Source organism: Dermochelys coriacea, chromosome 8, assembly GCF_009764565.3.
Source record: "Dermochelys coriacea isolate rDerCor1 chromosome 8, rDerCor1.pri.v4, whole genome shotgun sequence".
Taxonomy (NCBI): Eukaryota; Metazoa; Chordata; order Testudines; family Dermochelyidae; genus Dermochelys; species Dermochelys coriacea.
In genome coordinates, this window is record NC_050075.1 from 80161668 (window position 1) to 80181380 (window position 19713).

General features: G+C 39.3%; 1 protein-coding gene across 6 annotated transcripts in view; it reads right to left on the minus strand.

Annotated features, from left to right (window-relative positions):
* The window catches only part of PRKACB (protein kinase cAMP-activated catalytic subunit beta), a 110746-nt gene that overhangs the window by 19051 nt on the left and 71982 nt on the right, over positions 1–19713 (minus strand). For 4 of the 6 annotated variants that reach the window (XM_038413472.2, XM_043520376.1, XM_038413471.2 and 1 more), the window contains exons 2-6: positions 13923–13984; positions 12801–12929; positions 6091–6189; positions 1564–1646; positions 822–948 (exon numbers count right to left, since the gene is read on the minus strand). In XM_038413472.2, the coding sequence (XP_038269400.1) occupies positions 822–948; positions 1564–1646; positions 6091–6189; positions 12801–12929; positions 13923–13984 (500 nt within the window). Of the gene's footprint in view, positions 1–821; positions 949–1563; positions 1647–6090; positions 6190–12800; positions 12930–13922; positions 13985–17608; positions 17618–19713 lie in introns of all 6 variants that reach the window. The other 2 variants (XM_043520374.1, XM_043520375.1) reach the window with 1 other exon arrangement.

The following is a 19713-nucleotide window of genomic DNA, read 5'->3' on the forward strand; positions in this document are numbered from 1 at the left end:
TTTGCAGTTATGTTGTTTGAAGCAATGCACAGTTAACAATCTTGAGATTTATGTGGAAGGTGCCTTATGGGAGTTTTCCTGAAATGTCAAGAACTTGCTAATTGAATTCAACAGTTGTACTGTGAGATTCAAATATTTACATTTGCATAAATCTAAATTTTTACGCCTTTTTAGCCCGAGTGGTTACCAATATATGCAGTCTTGCAGGTTGTTTCCATTAGGAGGAGAAGTTGATGATAGTGAGTTATTTCTCTGATGCTATCCTGTGGATTTACAAATAATGTGCATAAAGTTCTGTTTCCTTAAACACAGTAGGAACCAAACAGGAGACAGTTTCTTTGCTCACAATTGCAAGTCTCTTCCCAATCGGAACTTTGCCCAAAAAGCTCTCTTTTGGTTCTCTCTCAAGGCCAAGTCACCAGTGCTTCACTTACTGTCTCTCCTGGCTCTCTGCTTCCTTTCCTGTTGGCCTATCCGTTTCTGGCTCATAGTCACAAACAGCTCCACCAAACAATATTCACCCATTCACTTGCATTCAGACCCAGGGAAAAACTTTTCAGACTGCATAGCTCAGCACCTACTCCAGCCTTCCCATGACGGTCAGAGATTTGGGCAGTGGCTTCTTATTGTTTCAGCCATTACTAAACATAAGGACATTTAACTAGTCCCTCATTTAGACTGAATGGAAGATGACTGTCACATCTACCAGCTTCAACAAGGTTTGTGACTGCCCATAATTCATAGATGCACTTCCTAGAAACTACCCAACCTCCAGCATAACACAAAACTCTCAAACATATAAACGTTCACCTGCATCATACCTGGATATATCCTTGTTGGTCTATTAAAAGATTTTCAGGCTTTAGATCTCGGTAGATGAGGTCTAGTGAATGGAGGTACTCAAATGTTAGCACTATCTGAGCTGCATAAAACCGTGCATGTGGTTCACTGCAATGAATTAAAACATTATTATGCCTCTAACAATAACCTTAAGGAGTTACAATATAAAATGCCACAATCTTAAAGCTGTAGACAATTTAAATATCAAGCAATTGTTTCCTGGTTATTTATATGATAGAAAAAGAACAAAGGCAAGCAACAAGATTTTAGTATCCAACTACCCGTAATCTCAATCCTCAAGGATTTATAACATTTAAAATTGCACATGCAAGACAAGGGGATAACGTGCTCCATAGGATAAATCTTTCTGTTTATTTAATTTGTGCTTTGTTGCAAGATAATGTTTTCATTTCACTTGGTCTTTTGGATTGACTTTTGGAAACCAAAAACATTGCCAACAACAATCTATACACTAGTCCCAGGATTCTCTCTTGTACAGATTATGAATGCCTACATTAACTAATTGCAAACTAATACATGTAATTAGGAGACTTTCACTGCCTCATTTCAGCTCACTGACAAGGGGAAAAATTAAAATGCATGTACCCATATCATGTAATTAAATCTCTTTTCCTTAATGATTACAGTTTTAAGAAAAAAAATACACTAACTAGAAATTTTAGATTTTTATTTCTGAAGGAATAATCTAATTAAGTATCTTACCTGAATCTTCCAATTCTTCTTAGATGTGAGAACATTTCACCACCAGGGACATATTCCATAATCATGTATAAATTAGAATTGTCCTAAACATCAAATAAAAAGATACACATAAATATTAAGAATTCAACATTCTAGAATCTCTAAAGAAAACAATTTTTCAAATAAAGCACATTTTACTTTTTACTAAAGAATTAAAAGATTAATCTCTAACCACATACTCAACACAAAACAACATATAGTAGTTGGTAGAAAAGTCAGACACAGACCACTGTGACATTTGCATTCCATATGTTTTATGAAAATATGCTAATGAGTGTGACTACAATGTAACTGGAATATGCTTTACGCAAACTGTTTTTGTAAGGTATCATTACAAAGCTTATAATTTACTGAGTGTGTTCATCCTATATGTATGAATGTATCATTCTTGTATTAAAACTAGAAATATGAAGTATTACTCTGAGGTCCTATTGTAATTATGCAAAGTGTGGTCCATTAATGGTGGTTTAGAATCTTGATGGCTCCCATTGACTAGGACAATTGGTTGTAAATGGCTAATTATTTGTAAGCCTTCCTGCATTCCTGTGAGTCAGGCCTGGAAGAATGGAGGCTTGGGGTCTCACAGGACATGTGATCATGTCACCTGGTACTGGAATCCATCTTAAACTTGGTGCTTTTCCATTTAGAGGGAGGGGTAGGGGCCCAGAGAGACAAAAGATTCCCACCTTGTGCCAAAGCTATAAAAGGGGGTAGAACAGAACAAAAGGGGCTGCCAGTCATGAGAAATTCCCTAATTACCACCTGAGCTGGAACTAAGAAGAACTGTACTGGGGAAAGGATTGGGCCTAGACTAAGAAGGAGTCCAGTCTGCAAAAAAATCTTATTGGAACATCTCTGAGGGTGAGATTTACCTGTATTCAGTTTACCTGTATTCTTAAATGTAACAGGCTTAGACTTGTCTGTTTTGTTTTAATTTGCTTGGTAACTTACTTAGTTCTGTCTGTTATTACTTGAAACCACTTAAATCCTACTTTTTATACTTAATTAAATCACTTTTGTTTATTAATTAACCCAGAGTAAGTGATTAATATCTGGGGGAGCAAACAGCTGGGCATATCGCTCTGTGTTATAGAACACAGACAATTTATGAGTTTAAGCTTTATACACAGTAAAAAGGATTTATTTGGAAATGGATCCTATTCGGAACTGGGTATCTGGGTGCCAAAGCAGTTTTTCATTCAAGTCTGTAGCTTTGGGGGCGTGGACCAGACCTGGGTCTGTGTTGCAGCAGACTAGCATGTCTGGCTCAACAAGGCAGGGTTCTGGATTTTTCCTCCCTTGGTATTCTATCGTTAATTGAATTGTCTCGTTAGCACTGACTCCCCACTTGGAAGAGCAACTCCCACCTTTTCATGTACTGTGTATATATACCTACTACTGTATTTTCCACTCCATGCATCTGATGAAGTGGGTTCTAGCCCACAAAAGCTTATGCCCAAATAAATTTGTTAGTTTCTAATGCACCACAAGGACCCCTTGTTGTTTTTACCTTTTGGGGATGGTGTAGATTTAGTGGGCATTGGCTCAGTGCAGGGGGATAGACTACATGATCTCTTGTAGCCCTACACTTTTGTATGTCTATTATTCTCATTAGGGACATGCCTCCATAAGATATATAAATGTGTCTCACAAAACATACATGCAGACAATGTTAGCCGCACTTAAAAAATTCTTCCAAATGGAGCATAAAGATTGTCATTAAAGTAACTGTAGTTATTCTGAAAGATTCCTGCCCACTGGAAGATGAAAATTTCTCATGTTATTTTCAAGTTCTCCTTTGCTCATCAATATACAGCATGCACCCGTTTATTTGAATGGCTTGGGGGCACCCAAAAGTTTCAAATAACGGGACATTTGAACAAACAGAAGTGCTATTCACTAACACAGGGCTGCATGGAGGACATGCTGTGGATCACATAACTAGGATTATCAGATAAAAGGAATTTGGATAATTGGAATTATATTGAATTTCACGTGGGGTATATGGCTAGTTTTCAACTATGTTTTCACATCAGTTTTGAAGGTCCTTCTAATATAGAGTGGGCATCCCCAGCTCCCAAGATGCTGATATGTAACTGACTCTTGGAAAGCTCATGCTTTCGAAGCATACATCCCACACTGCGCACCACCCATCTATACACACACTTTTCATAGTTAAGAGGCACCTGTGGTTAAAATAATCTGAAGAGAAGGAATTTAGAATGTCACCTGATCAACAAGATCATAACATTAAGTTCCCTCATACTCTCTTTAGCTTCTATTTCTTGTATGTCTGCCTCATTTTAGAGTATGTCACAGATGTTACAAAGGTCATCAAGCAAAAATGTGTAATATGGATTTCTCCAATACTTACTGAATCTTGGGACTTGTCTACACTACAAGGTTTGTTGACACAAGTTACGTCGACGGACAGCCACTACTGTAATTAAACTGCTGTTTCATGTCCACACTATGCTCCTTGTGTCGATGGAGCACATCCACAATAGCACCTCTTGCATCGACACAGAGAGCAGTGCACTGTGGGTAGCTATCACATGATGACGGCTTCTCAATCCTGTCATTCCATGGTCATTTTACTAGATTGACAAACACTTTTCAACTGCCCTGCTAACCTGCAACCCAATCATCTCTGTCAGAAAGCATGGATCCTGCACTGCTATTCAGTATTGTGCTGCGCGTTATGAACACAAGTCTGTAAGAGGAGCCCAACGGAGGGCTATTCGGCTGGAAGAGCATATTAAGACCGAGCCACAGTAATGTGTGTTGCTGTAGTGTACTGAGCCTGGCATTGTTTGTTTGCACCATGCTATGAACCTTGTAATGATTACTGTATGTGCCTGAAAAGTAACACATTTTAAACCACTTTTTAAAGTAGCACTCGGTAATATGACCAAACTGACACTACTGAACATGAACACAAGAAGCCCACATAACTGTGTGTGTGTGTGGGGGGGGGGGGAGTTGAGCATGTGTGACAAGAGTTACAGACACAGAGTGTGTGTTGGGGGAGAGTGAGTGTGTCAGCATGCTGTCTATATGTTCAGACAGCAGCCAGAAACAGCCAGTCCTGAGACAGAAGCTGGTGCACAGACAGTCTGGTGCACAGCACCCGCCACCGCAGCTCAGTGGAGACTAGTATACCAGTGGGGGAAGGGGGACATCCCGACATCAGTCCTCACCTCTGCACAGCACAAGTCTCTCCCCCCTATCCCCAGCAGCTGCCCACCCTGCCTGCCACTGTGGTCCTAGTACCAGGGAGAGTAGGATTCCATGTTAATGTTTTATTCCATGATTCCCTCAGAGTACTGCCACAGCCTCCTCTCCACCCAGACCAAGGAGATCCACTCACTTCCCTGTAGTCCAATCAGGAGTGCGCTTTTTGCCAATAGCTTTCCACGCTGAGCAATTTCAAAACTTCCTGGGGCCCTGAAAGTGGAGGAGACGCATGCCTGTGTAGCTGGCTGCAGGGAGCTGAGTTCAAAACCTTGAGCAGAGTGGTCATGGTGGGCATTGTGGGATACCTCCTGGAGATCAGTTACGGCGACATAACGAATGCAGTGTCTACACTGACTCTTTGTTGATCTAACTTTACCGCAAAAGATTCTCGTCAAGGTGGTTTTACTTGGCCATCAAAGCAGGAGAATTTTGTCAGTGGGAGGAGATTTACACCTCCACTGTTTTGTTGACAAAAGCTGACTTTTGCCAACAAATTGTGTAGTATAGACAAGCCCTTATTCTCCTGAAGGAGAAGAAGGGCTTTAGCTTAGCAGATAGGAGCAGAGGCACAAGGTCTTAAGTCTTTTTCAAATACAACCAAAATGCCAACACACACAAAATAGATAATGTGCTTCTTCATGTAACGTACACATGTACTTTATTGGTGTGTGTGTATATATATATAGGCTGGTGTTGATAGTGGAAAGAAGAATGATGGAGAAAGACCTAGTCTTTTTGCTTTAGCATAATTCTCCCCAGAACTACAGTTAAAGGGACAGCATGAACTTTAAATGTTACTTCTATTTGAAAGTTTTACCAATGATTTTTACAATTATCATTTAGATTATTACGACTGAAAGATTAGAGAAATGACACTAAAAAATGCAAAGCCTAACAACACAAAAATAATTGGCTACATTTCAAATTGATAGTGTCCCTTCACGGAAAGGTTTTATGCAAAGTACTTTTTACCAAAAGGATGAATTGTAATGTAAATGTAAATGTAATGACTGCATATTACTCATAATTTACTTAGTATTTTGAACACAAAGCACATACTTTATATTACCCCTGGCAGAGAAGAAAATTAATTTTGCATTAATAATTCTTAGGAGGATGTGATGTACTTTATCATAACTGCATTATAGTGCAATGGCTTTACAGATTGAGCAAGAAAGTTATCTGTACAAATCTAAAATGTGAGCATATACTTCATTCACATTTTGAAGCAACTGCTTTCAAAATATTTACCTTAAAAGAATACTCCAGTCTCACAAGGAAAGGAAAGTTCACTGCCTGTAATATTCTCTTTTCATTCAGCGTGTGTTCTATTTGCTTCAGTTTGACAACCTACAAACAAACAATCTTTAAATTTTTCAGTCTAAACAGATCTTATGTTTTCCAATAAACATATTAAAGTTGAACTGAAATGTGAAACATGTAGATACACATGGCTAAATGAAAGGCTTTCTGGTACAACAACCATACAAAGTCATATTTAGAATTTCCTTCCTTAAAATTAAGAGACTTTACAATTCTTAAAACATGGTTAATGGATATCTTTAGTAACTGAAGGCCTTTTTAGATCACCAAAATTGGAGCACAGGAACCAATGGGGCAAATTTCACACATCCATTACAATGCACCCAGCTGACCTAATGGCAGTCATCTGTAGCAGTGACAGGGTACTGAATCTCCATACCCATTCGATGCTGAGACTATCAATAAGGGTGTTGATTAGTTCTAATGATGAGTTTTGTGGGTGAAACATACTTATTCACAAGGAACAGGACTGAGACCCACTCATTTTGGAAAGCCCACTTAACAGCCAGGAGAAGATAATGGAAAATTTGGGTTTAACTAATAATTTCCTTACTCAGAACATGGTTTGAGCATTGGCTTGCTAAACCCAGGGTTGTGAGTTCAATCCTTGAGGGGGCCATTTAGGGATTTGGGGCAAAAATTGGGGATTGGTCCTGCTTTGAGCAGGGGGTTGGACTAGATGATCTCCTGAGGTCCCTTCCAACCCTGATATTCTATGATTCTATGATTCTAACAGTCGCATCTGCCACACTTCACAATAGGTTTCTTATATTCTGCTGTATACAGTAATTCCAAGGCCTCCTAGCAACAGTGTCTAAATCTGAGTCTTGTCCTCTGCTTGGATGCTACTATAAATGTTTTACTGCCAAAGGCAGTAAATGGTAGGTTCCAGCTCTCTGTTTTTCTATTGCTAATAGGAAATAATTCTATCTCCTTTTTTTAACTCCCGCATTAAGTAATCACTCCAATTTTCCATCACTCAATTTATCAATACCCCATTGTGAGAACTGGTGGAAGTGCTTATGACTTGAGAACCGCCTTCCGTTACTAATGATCTGGGTCAGCTTTGAACTGGTTACCTGAAGGTGAAAGGCTTTGTATCCCATCTCATTATCAAGGTGATAAGCTATTAAAATCTCTCTAAGGTGAATTAATTTTATCAAATAATATAGGCTTTCTAAAGCAATTTTAGGCAACATGTAAATTTTTTTTTAAAAACACAAAACAGAGCAAACAAGCCAACAAAAATCAGGATAAAATTGGAGCCACTCAAAAATACTTTTTGTTAAATAGAAATCTGATCTTACTACTGTAAATAACTGATATGCCAAGTTCCCAGCCAAGTCTGAAAATTGACTTGTATTAGTTATTTTGGTTGCAAAATAGCTGTAATATGTAGAAATGCCCCCCTCAAAATTTTGTATGAGGATGTTTTTCTTCTTTTTGGTTTTGTTTTGTTTTAAACCTCTCTTCTGAGACGAATCACAAACCCAGATATTTACTCTCACCAAATCAACTCAGTTTGCCCTTTCAAAAAAGTAACTATGTAATGAAAATAACCAAGCAACATCACTTTACTAATATGCTGTACCAAGAAAGGACAGTTTTTTTGATTAAATTTTTAAGCCTTGATGGACCTTGACTTAGAATATAGAAAGGAAACACTGAATCACGATGACATTTTGCATTAGGGGCCAACATGTTATGTTATTGACGCTAGACAAAAGCAGTCTCCATGACCACAAACTCTGGACTTCTGAGGGATTTGTAAGTGCTGAATCTGGTGTAGTTTTTGAGAAGAAAATACATCAAATTCATTTGTCTGTGGAAGGGAAAGCAAACTTTCTTCAGCTGACTGAAAACTGCATACAATTCTCTTTAACGAGTCAGATCTCCTCCCCTCTCTCTTAGATGATAGGACATCACACACAGTTGCAAGATGTTAACTAGAATTCACAGTAGTGTAAGGGTGGTGATTATTAGAGGTCACTCAAACATCACAATGATCTAAGAACTCTTGGCAGGGCACAGATATACACTTTGCTGTCACAGGGATGAATCTGTAAAGTCAAAATGGCTGAGAATTTAAAACCTGGATGATAACAGATTGCAAATCCCAGTGATGACAACCTGGTAATATGATGAACAAAAAGTGCTCTCAACCATGCTTGTAGCTGTTTCCATCTCTTCACACTGACTCAGCCATTTTAGGCTTCAGTGCAACACACGGAGTGACATTTCTGGAATCTTATTTTATAGATAATGAGTATGTGCAAGAAACTGAATTAAAATTGTATGGGCAACCTTAATTCTGACATTTCCTAATTTTTGAGCCCTTTGCTTTGTAAGCTTACTGTTCTTTTAATGTATTTTTTGCATTAAATTTATATAGTATCATAAATGTATCATAGTGCCTTACAAATAATATGAGAAGTCTTAGTCTTGAGAACCTTACAGTTCTTAAAGGTAGTGTTTATTGAATCTAATGTAGATGTGATTAAAAAACTATTAATAAAATGTAGAGTGGCATAACAGAAGTGATTCAAACCTTAGCAAGGCATTTCAATTTTCAATAGATAGCAAATGTGTAAAACAGCAGTTCTCTCTGTAGTCTGTGGAAAGCTGTGCACAGTGTTGGCCCTCCTCTTTATTTCCAGCTGCTAAATCAGAGCGCTAAAAATATTTTCAATTCTTTCCTAGATTTACTCCTCCATCTAAGGGCTTGTCTATACTGCCAAGTTTCTGCGCAGTAAAGCAGCTTTTTGCACTCAAACTGCAGACGTGTACACATTACCAAGCCAACTGTGCACAGAAACTCCTCAGGTGCAGAGGCTCCAGTACTCTATTGACAGTGTAGTCACTTGATTGCTTTCTGCGCTGTAACTGGCCTCCAGAGGTGTCCCATAATGCCTCAAGTGACAGCTCTGCTCGTTAATTTGAACTTAGCTGCCCTGAAGACGTGCCCCTCCCCTTTCAAAGCACTGTTTCTGACAGCTGTTGTGTGCTGTACTGATCTGCTCTGGGACACAAAGCAAACTGTTAATGTGGAATTCTCATGCTGGTGAACAGAGAGGGGTGTGTGTGTGTGTGTGTGTGTGTGTGTGTGTGTGTGTGTGTGTGTGTGTGTGTGTGTGTGTGTGTGTGTGTGTGTGTGTGTGTAAGAGTGAGTGAGAGAGAGAGAGATATTGCTGTGCAGAGCGTCCAGGGAGGAAGCCGGGGGCTGATGTTGCGGTTTCCCCCGCCCTCAGGACTGGTTGTTTTCTGCCGCCCTCTGAACTTACAAGACAGCTTGCTGTCACACTCTCTGTCCCCCGAAACACACTGTCTCTCTCCCCCCTCCACACCCACCCACACACACCCTGTCAGACACTCTGCCCCCCTCCCCCCCACTTCAGTTGAAAAGCAGCTGGCAGTAGGATGCCCCTGGAACAATGGGATTGGGAAACCTGCATCATGTGATGCTGTGCCTGACCCATGAGGCATTGCAAACCCTTCCCAAAGCATCCTGCGGCCAACTGCACAGTGGGATAGCTACCACAATGCACTGCTGTCTTTGCTGTTGCAAGAGCTGCTAAACTGGATGCGCTCCAGCATCACAAGGAGTACAGTGTGGATATGCAACAGTGGCTTAATTCCAGTGTTTTAATAAAAGTGGCATAACTTGTGGCGTAGAAACTTGCCATTGTAGACATACCCTAAGCAATTACTACAGTAATTACCCAAAGCTGCTACAGGTATGTTAAATGATCATGAATGAACACGGAGGTTGACTATGGTATAAAGAATGGAGATGAAATTATCTAACTGGACAATCTCTATTAGCTTGTGGTTCACGCTATGAAAAATTTGTGGACTCTTGATCCAAAGTGTCCTTCAACGTTCTTGAGCTACATTGCATCAACATGTAGCAAGATAATTTTCAATTTTAGAAGCTCAATATACACCAGGGATTTTCAAACTGGTGGGCAGGACCCCTGAAGGGGTCACGAGGTTATTACATGGGGGTCACAAGCTTTCAGCCTCCACCCCAAACCCCACTTTGCTTCCAGCATTTATAATGGTGTTAAATATATTAAAAAGTGTTTTTAATTTATAAGGGGGGTTGCACTCAGAAACTTGCTATGTGAAAGGGGTCACCAGTACAAAAGTTTGAGAACCACTGCTATGCACAATACAGTTTGCTTATGCTGAAGAATGTTTGAGCAGATCCCATCTAAACCCTAGTCAGTTACATTTGAGCAGAAGATGTTATCTTTAAAATCAGCTGTTTCTGTACTTTTTTAACATGATCTTTTTAGCATATTCTGTGAAACATCGTTGCTAATGGCTGCTATGAAGCAAAGAGATTTTGCACAATCATAATAGAAAAATGTAGGAACTACCTAACAAGAAACAACCAATTAGATCTTCTTTACATACTATTTGAACTGTCAATAGTACTAATTGTAGTAAGCAAAGAGTACTACACATGGTATATATTTAATCAGATGCATGCCAAAACAAAATCTCTTCTTAGAAATATCTAATTAATACATTATGTGTCAAATTCTCTGCACTTGAAAATTTTACTCTTTAAAATTTAGTGCCAGTACAATATATATGGTTTATTTTGCACATGTATAGGATTACCCAATCTAGTGATACCAAACTATTTCAGGGGGCAGAGCAGGAGCAGTGTAGCAGTGAAAGCTGCACCATCCTGAATACAGGACAAACAGCAGACACCTCCTTTGAAAGTGACTGCCTTCCCAACAGTCAAAACTCCAGCAAGACATAGGAGTAGCTCATGAGTAGAGGGCTGCACATTCAAACAACAGCCAACTGGCCATCTTGCTCATCTTTGTTCCCTTGGGACTAAGCTCACCTGTCCTGGCAACATGCAGCCTTCCTTTGAATGGGGAAATGGGAGGGGGGGCAAAACCCAAGAAAATAATAAAAATTAAGGCTGTCAAGCAATTAAAAAATTAATCACGATTAATCAGTTTTAATCACGCCATTAAATAATATTAGAACACCATTTATTTAAATTTTTGGGGGGTTTTCTATATTTTCAAATGTAAGCTCAGGGCTGGGGGCTCTGGGCTTCAGCTCCCCCTCGGGGAGCAGGACTCCAGCCCCTCCCCGCTGGCTTTGGTTCCCAACTTTCTGATTGCAGAAAACTGAACACCCTTCCCCCGCCTCTTCCCCAGGCCCTGCCACTGCTCACTCCATCCTCCCTCCCTCCTTCGCTCGCTCTGCCCCACCTTCTCTCACTTACTCATTTTCACTGGGCTGGGGGTGCAGTCTCTGGGATGGGGCCAGGGATGAGGGGTTTGGGTTGCTGGAGGGAACTCTGGGCTGGGACAGCGGGTAGGGGTGCAGGCTCTGGGAAGGAGTTTGGGTACGGGAGGGGGCTTAGGGCTGGGGTAGGGGGTTCAGGTGCAGGAGGGGGTGCAGGCTATGGGCGGTGCTTACATCAGGCGTCTCTCAGGAAGCGGCAACATGCCCCTCCGGCTCCTGGGTGGTCAGGGGTCTCCATGCGCTGCCTCCGTCTGTAGGCATGGTTCCCCCAGCTCCGGTAGCTCCCGCTGGCCATAGATCCTGGTTGACTGCTGTGGCTGGCATGTTCCGCCAGCTCCTAGGCACAGGGGCAGCCAGGGGAGCTCTGATTGCTGCCCGCACCCCATGTGCCGACTCTGCAGTTCCCATTGTCCAGGAACCACAGCCAATTGGAGCTGTGGGGGAAGTGCATGCCGACAGTGACAGCACGCAGAAACCCCTGGCCGCCCCTGTGCCTAGGAGCCAGCAGGACATACCAGCCACTTCCAGGAGCTGTGCAGAGCCAGCTGATGTGGCCAACCGGACTTTTAATGGCCAGGTCAGCTGTGCTGACAGGAGCCGCCAGGGTCCATTTTCTGGTTGAAAACCAGGCGCCTAGCAATCCTATCCCCGCAGCCTAGGAAGCTACAGGCTGGGGCTGCTCCAGACCCCCTGCTGCCTGGGAAGCTGCAGGTTGGGGTTGCTCTAGCCCTCCCTCCCCCGCCTCCAGAGCTGCACAGTCCTCCTGCCGCCACCGCCTCCCATCCTGCCCAAAGATATGCGATTAATGCATTAATTTTGCTTTAAGTTAAAGCAGGTGTTAACTGCGATTAATTAACAGCCCTAATCAAAATAGGTTATAAAAAGAAAAAAAATCCATACAATTTAAAAAAAAAAGAGAGAGAGAGAGAGAGAGGGAGAGAGAGAAAAGACAATAGGACAATGGACAAAAAAAAAAAATAAAAATGGGTGAACCAAATGTATTCTCTTCGAAACACTACATATCCAAAGAGCCAGGGAATGAACTATGATCATCCAATTGTGTTATGCTTTGACTAGACTGAAGGATTTATTTTTTACTTATGCTTTTAAAAAAATATTGAATCCTCAGGACAATGCAATTCTCTTGCAGAGTTGTTTAAAAAAAAACAAAACAACAATTCTATTTTCCTGTCAGAGGCACAAGTGCCAGCTAAAACCCACTGTAACAGCATGAAAAGTGAAAATAGGATGCAACATTTTTTCAAACCACACACAACGATTTCAATGAACAGCATGCGCTCTACTAGCAAAGACAGTTTTTAACCACACAAATTAGTATAATTATAACATGCTCCAACCTTCTGTTTATCCAGTATCTTCATAGCATAATACTGTTCTGTTGATTTATATTTCACCAACATAACTCGCCCAAATGATCCTGTTCCAAGGGTTTTTTGTCTCTCAAAATCATCTAGGCCAGCAGTATTCTACATGTACACAACAAGTATAACAGATTAATAAATAATCATTATTTTTTGGTACATAGAGACACTTAGTGATGGAAAATGTAGTAATTTATTAAAGAGGATGGATGCAATTTCTTCTGTCAAAGCTAAAAGAAACTAGAGCGCTAACTAATGTTAATATAATTTCACACAATGAACTTGGATTGAGAGAACTGTAAGAGTGCTTGCATTAATATAGAAAGGGATTTAATTTATGTTTTAAAATGACAGAAATATTGTTATCAAGATGGTATCTAGCAAGCAGTGGGAATTTAGCTGCAAAGAGATCATGATGTTAACACAAGAAAAAAAAACAAAACTTGCAAAAGGCTACAGTCATCAAGTTTCCACAATTAAGTGCTAAAGAGAATTCTATGTGGGAATGTGTTGAGGAACTACCATTCATACATTGTCTAGAATTCATATTTGAACATTTATAAAAGATATCTATCACCACAATATGTGAATGCTATTTGAAAAAGTAAAATTACAACTTTTTCTCAAAATAGGAAACATATACTATGCAATCTCGCTCATCAAGAGGGAAACTTCTCCCTAAAACCAAAGGATTACCAACCAGGAGAGAAATTTCCAAGGGGAATGTCCAGGATATACCAACGTGTCCTGTTATGAAAAGCCAATTGTAATAGGTCATAAGAGTGGCGAGATTCAAACAATCAAATTGTCAGAGAGAATGAATTTCATAGCAAGTAACCCATCACTAAAAATGCTCTTTCCCAAGCTTCTGACACCAACAACCAAAGCATCTTTGCTGATCTCAACTGCAATTACCAACAATGATGTTAAATTCTTAGCACGCACACTCCCTCAACGGTTTTTGTACTGAAAAATATCTTCAATTTTCTGCAGTGTCCACCACAGTAGTATCTGAGTACTGGATACTGAACTCATTTCCAGAAAAGCTACCAGTAAGAGTCATGCAATGCATTTGTATTTTAAATCACAGTTCCTTACCTGAGGGGGGCTTTCCCATTTTCTTAAGAAATCTTCTTTGGCTTTGGCTAGGAACTCTTTCACTGAAAATACAAAAAAAAGTCTCAAGTTCAATTCACTAAACACGTTTCAAACCTCTGCACAACATATCTATTAAGTATGGTTGCTCTAAATAAAAGTACATGATAAACTCCTCTTCAGTTCTCGTACACTAAATAGATTAATTGCCTTTACTAAACACAAAGCAAGCACCAGCATTTCTAAGATTTCTACAGTATCTCTAGTAGACTCCTAACTCTTTTGAAGTACTACATATTTCTATATAAATTACTTAATCTACTTTAAATCAGATGACCCACAATACTGTACACGCAAGCAGTCTTTAAGGTGATGATGTTAAGTATTCTCAAATTGATTGGAAAAAACCTGCCCTTTGCAAATAATCTACATTCATCTAAGGCAAACTTTTTTTTTTTAAAGTTATACTTTCAGTAATTGGAGAACAAAATAGTTCTTATTGCCTCCCCCCCCATCACCTTTATTTAAAGGCTGATTGCAAGCAGAAGTACAAATTGTACAGCATTATTGCAAGCGAAGACAAAACACAGGGCTACAACACTGCGCATTAGAGATGCCCTCAGTCAGAGAATAAACGTTTAAGGAATTAATTTCCCATTTGAAATTAAAGCAATGTAGCAACAGTACAATTCTGGATGACTGTTTAAAATGTGCACTAGCATATTGTAATCCAAGATCCCTTTTCAGATATTTTAATCCTAGAAGGTCTTTATCAGCCAAATCAGTATAGAATATTTTATAGATGCAATGAAAAACAGGGGCTTTTTTAGAGAATCACTATTAATAACTCATGCTTATTTTGTTTTCTTGGGGTCACTCCACATAACATGAGATTAGCAGTGGTAGGTTTTCTGTATTGATGAGTTTTGCTACAAGTAATTTCTAAAAGAAATTCAACATAATCAAGCATTTTCTGAGTAGTATACAGAAACATATTTTAACAAATATATTGTCATTTCTGCTGCTAAAAAAGAAAATTCTGTTTTATGATTAGCTAAAAACAATCATCTGATGAGTAAGGACGTTCCTTTGTTTGCTTACTCAAAGAATAGGTATGCCTCATCTATACAGAACATTTTTTAAAATTCTCCTACCATTGCTCTAGTACTGGTGCAGCTCCAGCAATGCTAGCAAATGGTGGGATCCCTAAAGCAGACTAGCCACTGGTATTTTTACCACCATGCCACCTAGATCTGAAGTTAGACAACACTAGGATAAAAATGCCAGTGGCTGGTCTGCATTGCTGGCACAGGGGGAAGAGGCATTAGTGCAGGGGGAAATTCAAAAAATCCTCAGAGCAGATACAGTCTTAAAGACTTGAGCAATGTTTAAAGAAGTGGTGCCCAACTTTATTATGCAGGAGGGACATGTAAACCTAAGCACAACCTTGTGTTGGGCAAACAGATTCTACATATTTTAATAAGATTTAAAGTCACGTGTTGATTTATATTTTAAGTTCAACTTGTTTTGTATGTATTTAGAGGCTGTTTCTAAGTTCAGTATTGTCTATTTATACATTAGTGTAAACTAAAATTATGTGAACATGATGACAAAACGCTAAAGAATCGGCTGTTAGTATATTGTGTTGAAACCAGCCACGGGCATTATGAAATGCTCTGGTGGACAGTGTACAGCTCACAGTCTGTAAGTTGGTCACCCCTGTTTAAAAGGAAGCATAATCAGTACTCACTAATTATTCCATAACCCCTAACTTCATTTCTCTCCCAGAATGTTAGTTTAAAAGAACCCAGCAATGAGAGTAGTGAGGAATACACATTATCACTGGCTTTAGGAATCATGGAAATAGGAACACAGTAGTCAATAACTAGAAAACAAGTTTTGTATGAAGAAATTATTTTAATCAGTGTTAGAGCAAACTAAAATTAAATAATTTTAGTGAATGATCCGTAAAATATTTAGCACATCCCCCCTGAAAGGGGGAAATAAAACACATTCCCTTTGAGGCCTAATCTCGTTAAAGGAGAGTAATGGGTAGGCCTTCCCATGGCATGAAATTCCTCCTTACTACAAGAGGAACTATGAACATCTGATTTCACACCTGATTGTCTTTGACCCAGTAGGGAAAGAAGAATAGGGCAATCACTTTTTGACTAAGTTTTATAAATCTAACTTTGAATTACATTCAAGTAACCTGAACAAATATTTCATGTTAATAAAGACAAGAAAGCAAAAACAAAACACTTCAGGTTTTGTTTTTGGTTTTGGTTTTTTTGTTTTGTTTTTTGTTGAGTAATTGGAAGGACACCAAAACTTATGTAGTATGTAGCATTATTACATTAAGCGCTTCACCCCTCTACTGCACAGCAGACACAAAAAATTAACAAAATTTTATGTTTTGTTATTCCTCACTGAATCATTCTTTCATTGACATTTTTGGCCTCATTAAATATCCCCAGGGCATCTATCATTGTCTGTGTAAAATATATACATTTAAAATTCCTCCATATTTAATTTCACAGAGAATTTATGAACTAGAGCATTTTACAAGCAACCATCCCTTTCTACTCTATTCTAATTATGGAATAAAACATGCTAAATATTGTTTTTAAAAAATAGCATTCTGGAGGAAGAGAGAGTCAAGTTTCTTGAAACATGAGAAAAAATGCTGTTCAACCCTAGAACTCCAAGAGGCCATAGGAGTTCTTCTTCCATATAAATCCTCTACCTTTATCCTACCTCGCTTTTCGTCTGCTCTCTTCAGAGGCAACGACGAAAATAGCTTCTTTAACCGAAGTTTCTAAATCCCACTTATTTATCTTTAAATATGCATATTATAACATTTCAGGTTTATAATATGTTACAATGAACTGAAAAAAAAAGCCCCTACCATAAAAACATCTGGAGGTAAAATTTTCAAAAGCACCTCAGTGACTTAGGAGCCTAAGACTATATCTATCCTACAAACATCTATGTTGGTCAGGAGAGTGAAGAGAGGTGATCCCTTACCAACATGCTCACAAAGGCCCCTACTGTAAATGTAGCTATACCAGCAAAGCTGTGCTTTTACCAATATAGCTTGTTTAGCTCATGGGAGTTGGTTTTACTAGACTGGTAAAGAGCACAACTTTTGAGTATTGCTGCGTCTATACTAGTAGCGTTTTGCCAGCATAGTATACTGATATTCCTACACTGGTAAAGCACTTCTAGTGTAGATGCAGCCTCGGTCCCATTTTCCAGCCCTAGCAAGACTCCTAAGCCCCAGTAAAACTCAAATGATTGTCAGTGTGACTTAACCACTTAAATGTCAAAGAAACTTTGGAAAATGAGAGTCAGGCACTTTTGAAAATGTTAACCCTCGTCTCAGAACATCAACACCCACATTTAAGTTTTGTAGGTATTGTTTTTTAAATACATAAGCAACATTCATGTTAATGAGTTGATCCCAGTGGCCAGTACCAGGAAAATATACAAAAAATCACTTTTTGGAGTGCCAAGCTGTGACAAGACTATGTAAAATGACAGATTTATCAAATGACGACTTCCAAGTTTCCCTCAAGTGCACATTTTAGCCATTTTTCAATGTTATGATTGGACTTGTTTGGTTTTTTAATCTTCATTGTTTTTATAACAGTCTGCGACTTTGGGCTCTAATGAAAGAATGAGCATACCAAAGGTCTCTATATGTTCACCAAGGGTTTGCAGGAACATTCACCCACACAGATGAGATGATCAAGAGAGGAAAGAGAGAAAAAAAAGGTTTTATGCATTTCCACAACACACACATAGAGAAAACAAATTAATTCCAACCTGCCCCTCTAACTCCCCCAAGAATAGACTCCAGAGAGAACCAATCTTCCCCCACATAGAGAAAATGGATCATGCAATATAACAATGTTTGAGTAGAAGGTACTAAAGCAAAACACACAAAAAACACAACTCACACAGCTAAATGCTCTTATCTAGGACGAGAAGGGTTGCATTAAAAAGTGAAAGTGAAAAGTCATAGAAATAAGCTGTTTGCAAAATTTGAGGAGATCAAGTGTTTTTCTTTAAGTTAGTCAGTCCCAACCCAATTATATAACAAATAAATAATAATAAATAAAAACTAGATGTATTGCATTATGTTGGATTAACTACTGTAATCTTCAGGAAATCGCGAAGGGGGGGTAGGAGGGAGGTTTGCCTTCCTCTGCAGCCCAGGGAACAAGTCACTTGTAGGTTTAAACTAATATTAATGGTGGATTCTCTGTAACTTGAAATCTTTAAATCTTGATTTGAGGACTTCAGTAACTCAGCCAGAGGTTGTGGGTCTATAGGCAAGGTTCTGTGTCCTGCAATGTGCAGGAGGTCACATGATGATGATGGTCCCTTTTGACCTTAAAGCGTATGATTTTTTTCTGCCCTTTACCTTGTTCTCAAGACTGTTTATATGAGCAGTACAGTGGGTGTTGGCTAGCACAGAAATAGAAGGCAATATCACCAAAATAATTCACAATAAAAGTTTCAGACCCATTATTGTACAATAGAGCAAACTCCTTCAAAATACTGATTTGCACGAGTGAACCTAATTTAAGATAGGGGGGTGTGTGTGTGTGAGAGACTGATTTTCAGCTGCACTGTAATAATTTATGAATATTATATGTGCTGTTTGTTTACTATATGCATATACAGAGTTAATTCAATAGCACGATTGTAGGAAATGCACTCAGGAAGTTGGGGAGGTAGATCCTAATATACAGTTTCCCAACACTTTGTAGACAATGATATTCATTTTGATGTTCACGCTTGACCAGCTGCAGAGTTCACCTAAAATGGTTTTGGACTAGCAGGGCTAACAAACGCCTGGGAAGAGAGAACAATGAATGACACAATTTATCGGGAACAGACTGAGACCCAGGCCCACCCAGAGGTTAAATGTCTGAGATAAGCTAGGCCTACCTAAGATTTTATATAAGACAAATGTGTGCAAATCCTTTTGGGGTTTTTTAAAATCCTTTTTCTCTTGTGCTATGCTTTTTTCCTTCTGTTAAGATTAAACAATATTCTGTTTTAAGGAGACAATTTGGGTCACTGTATTCACTGCTGGTCACAAGCTCCTGAAGGGAAAAACTGCAGATCCTGAGCCAAGTCAGGCCTGCTGGAGTAAGCATGATCAATACACAGAGAACTACATCCTAGCACCTGGCATAAGAGTGGAGGAATCGTGGGGATCCCACTCAGAGAGAGATGAGGGCACAAGGTCTCACACATTGGGGGTGCACTCAGACACTACAGAAGGGGTCACAGGTACAGCTAGTACTGAACCATGACAATTTGAATTACTCAGCCTTTCTTCCCCTGTCTCCCCCACACGAACACTTTGAGAGATGTGTATTTGTTTTTCTCAAGTATAACCCATCCACGCCAACAAGCCAGAAATATGGGGGTGGGTGGGGAGGGGAAATCTCTGGATAGGGTTGCAAAATGGAAAGAAAGCAAAAATTAAACGGCTCAAAACTAAATACTGAGCACTACTACAAACACCCCATCTGCTGTGCTAAATGCCAGTTTCTGCTCGGCATTTGGCATGCCCTTTATTAACACACAATTTAATTTCAATTCCCGGGACTGTGATATAATCATTTAAAACCTGTAAAGATAATCAGTGTCATAAAATGAAATATTTATGAAATCTCTACTCTCCAACTACTGACACAATATACAAACACGTACAGAGGCTAATCTTGTTTCAGAAAACAACATATTTACTTAGTTCATTCTGTGAGAAACACCA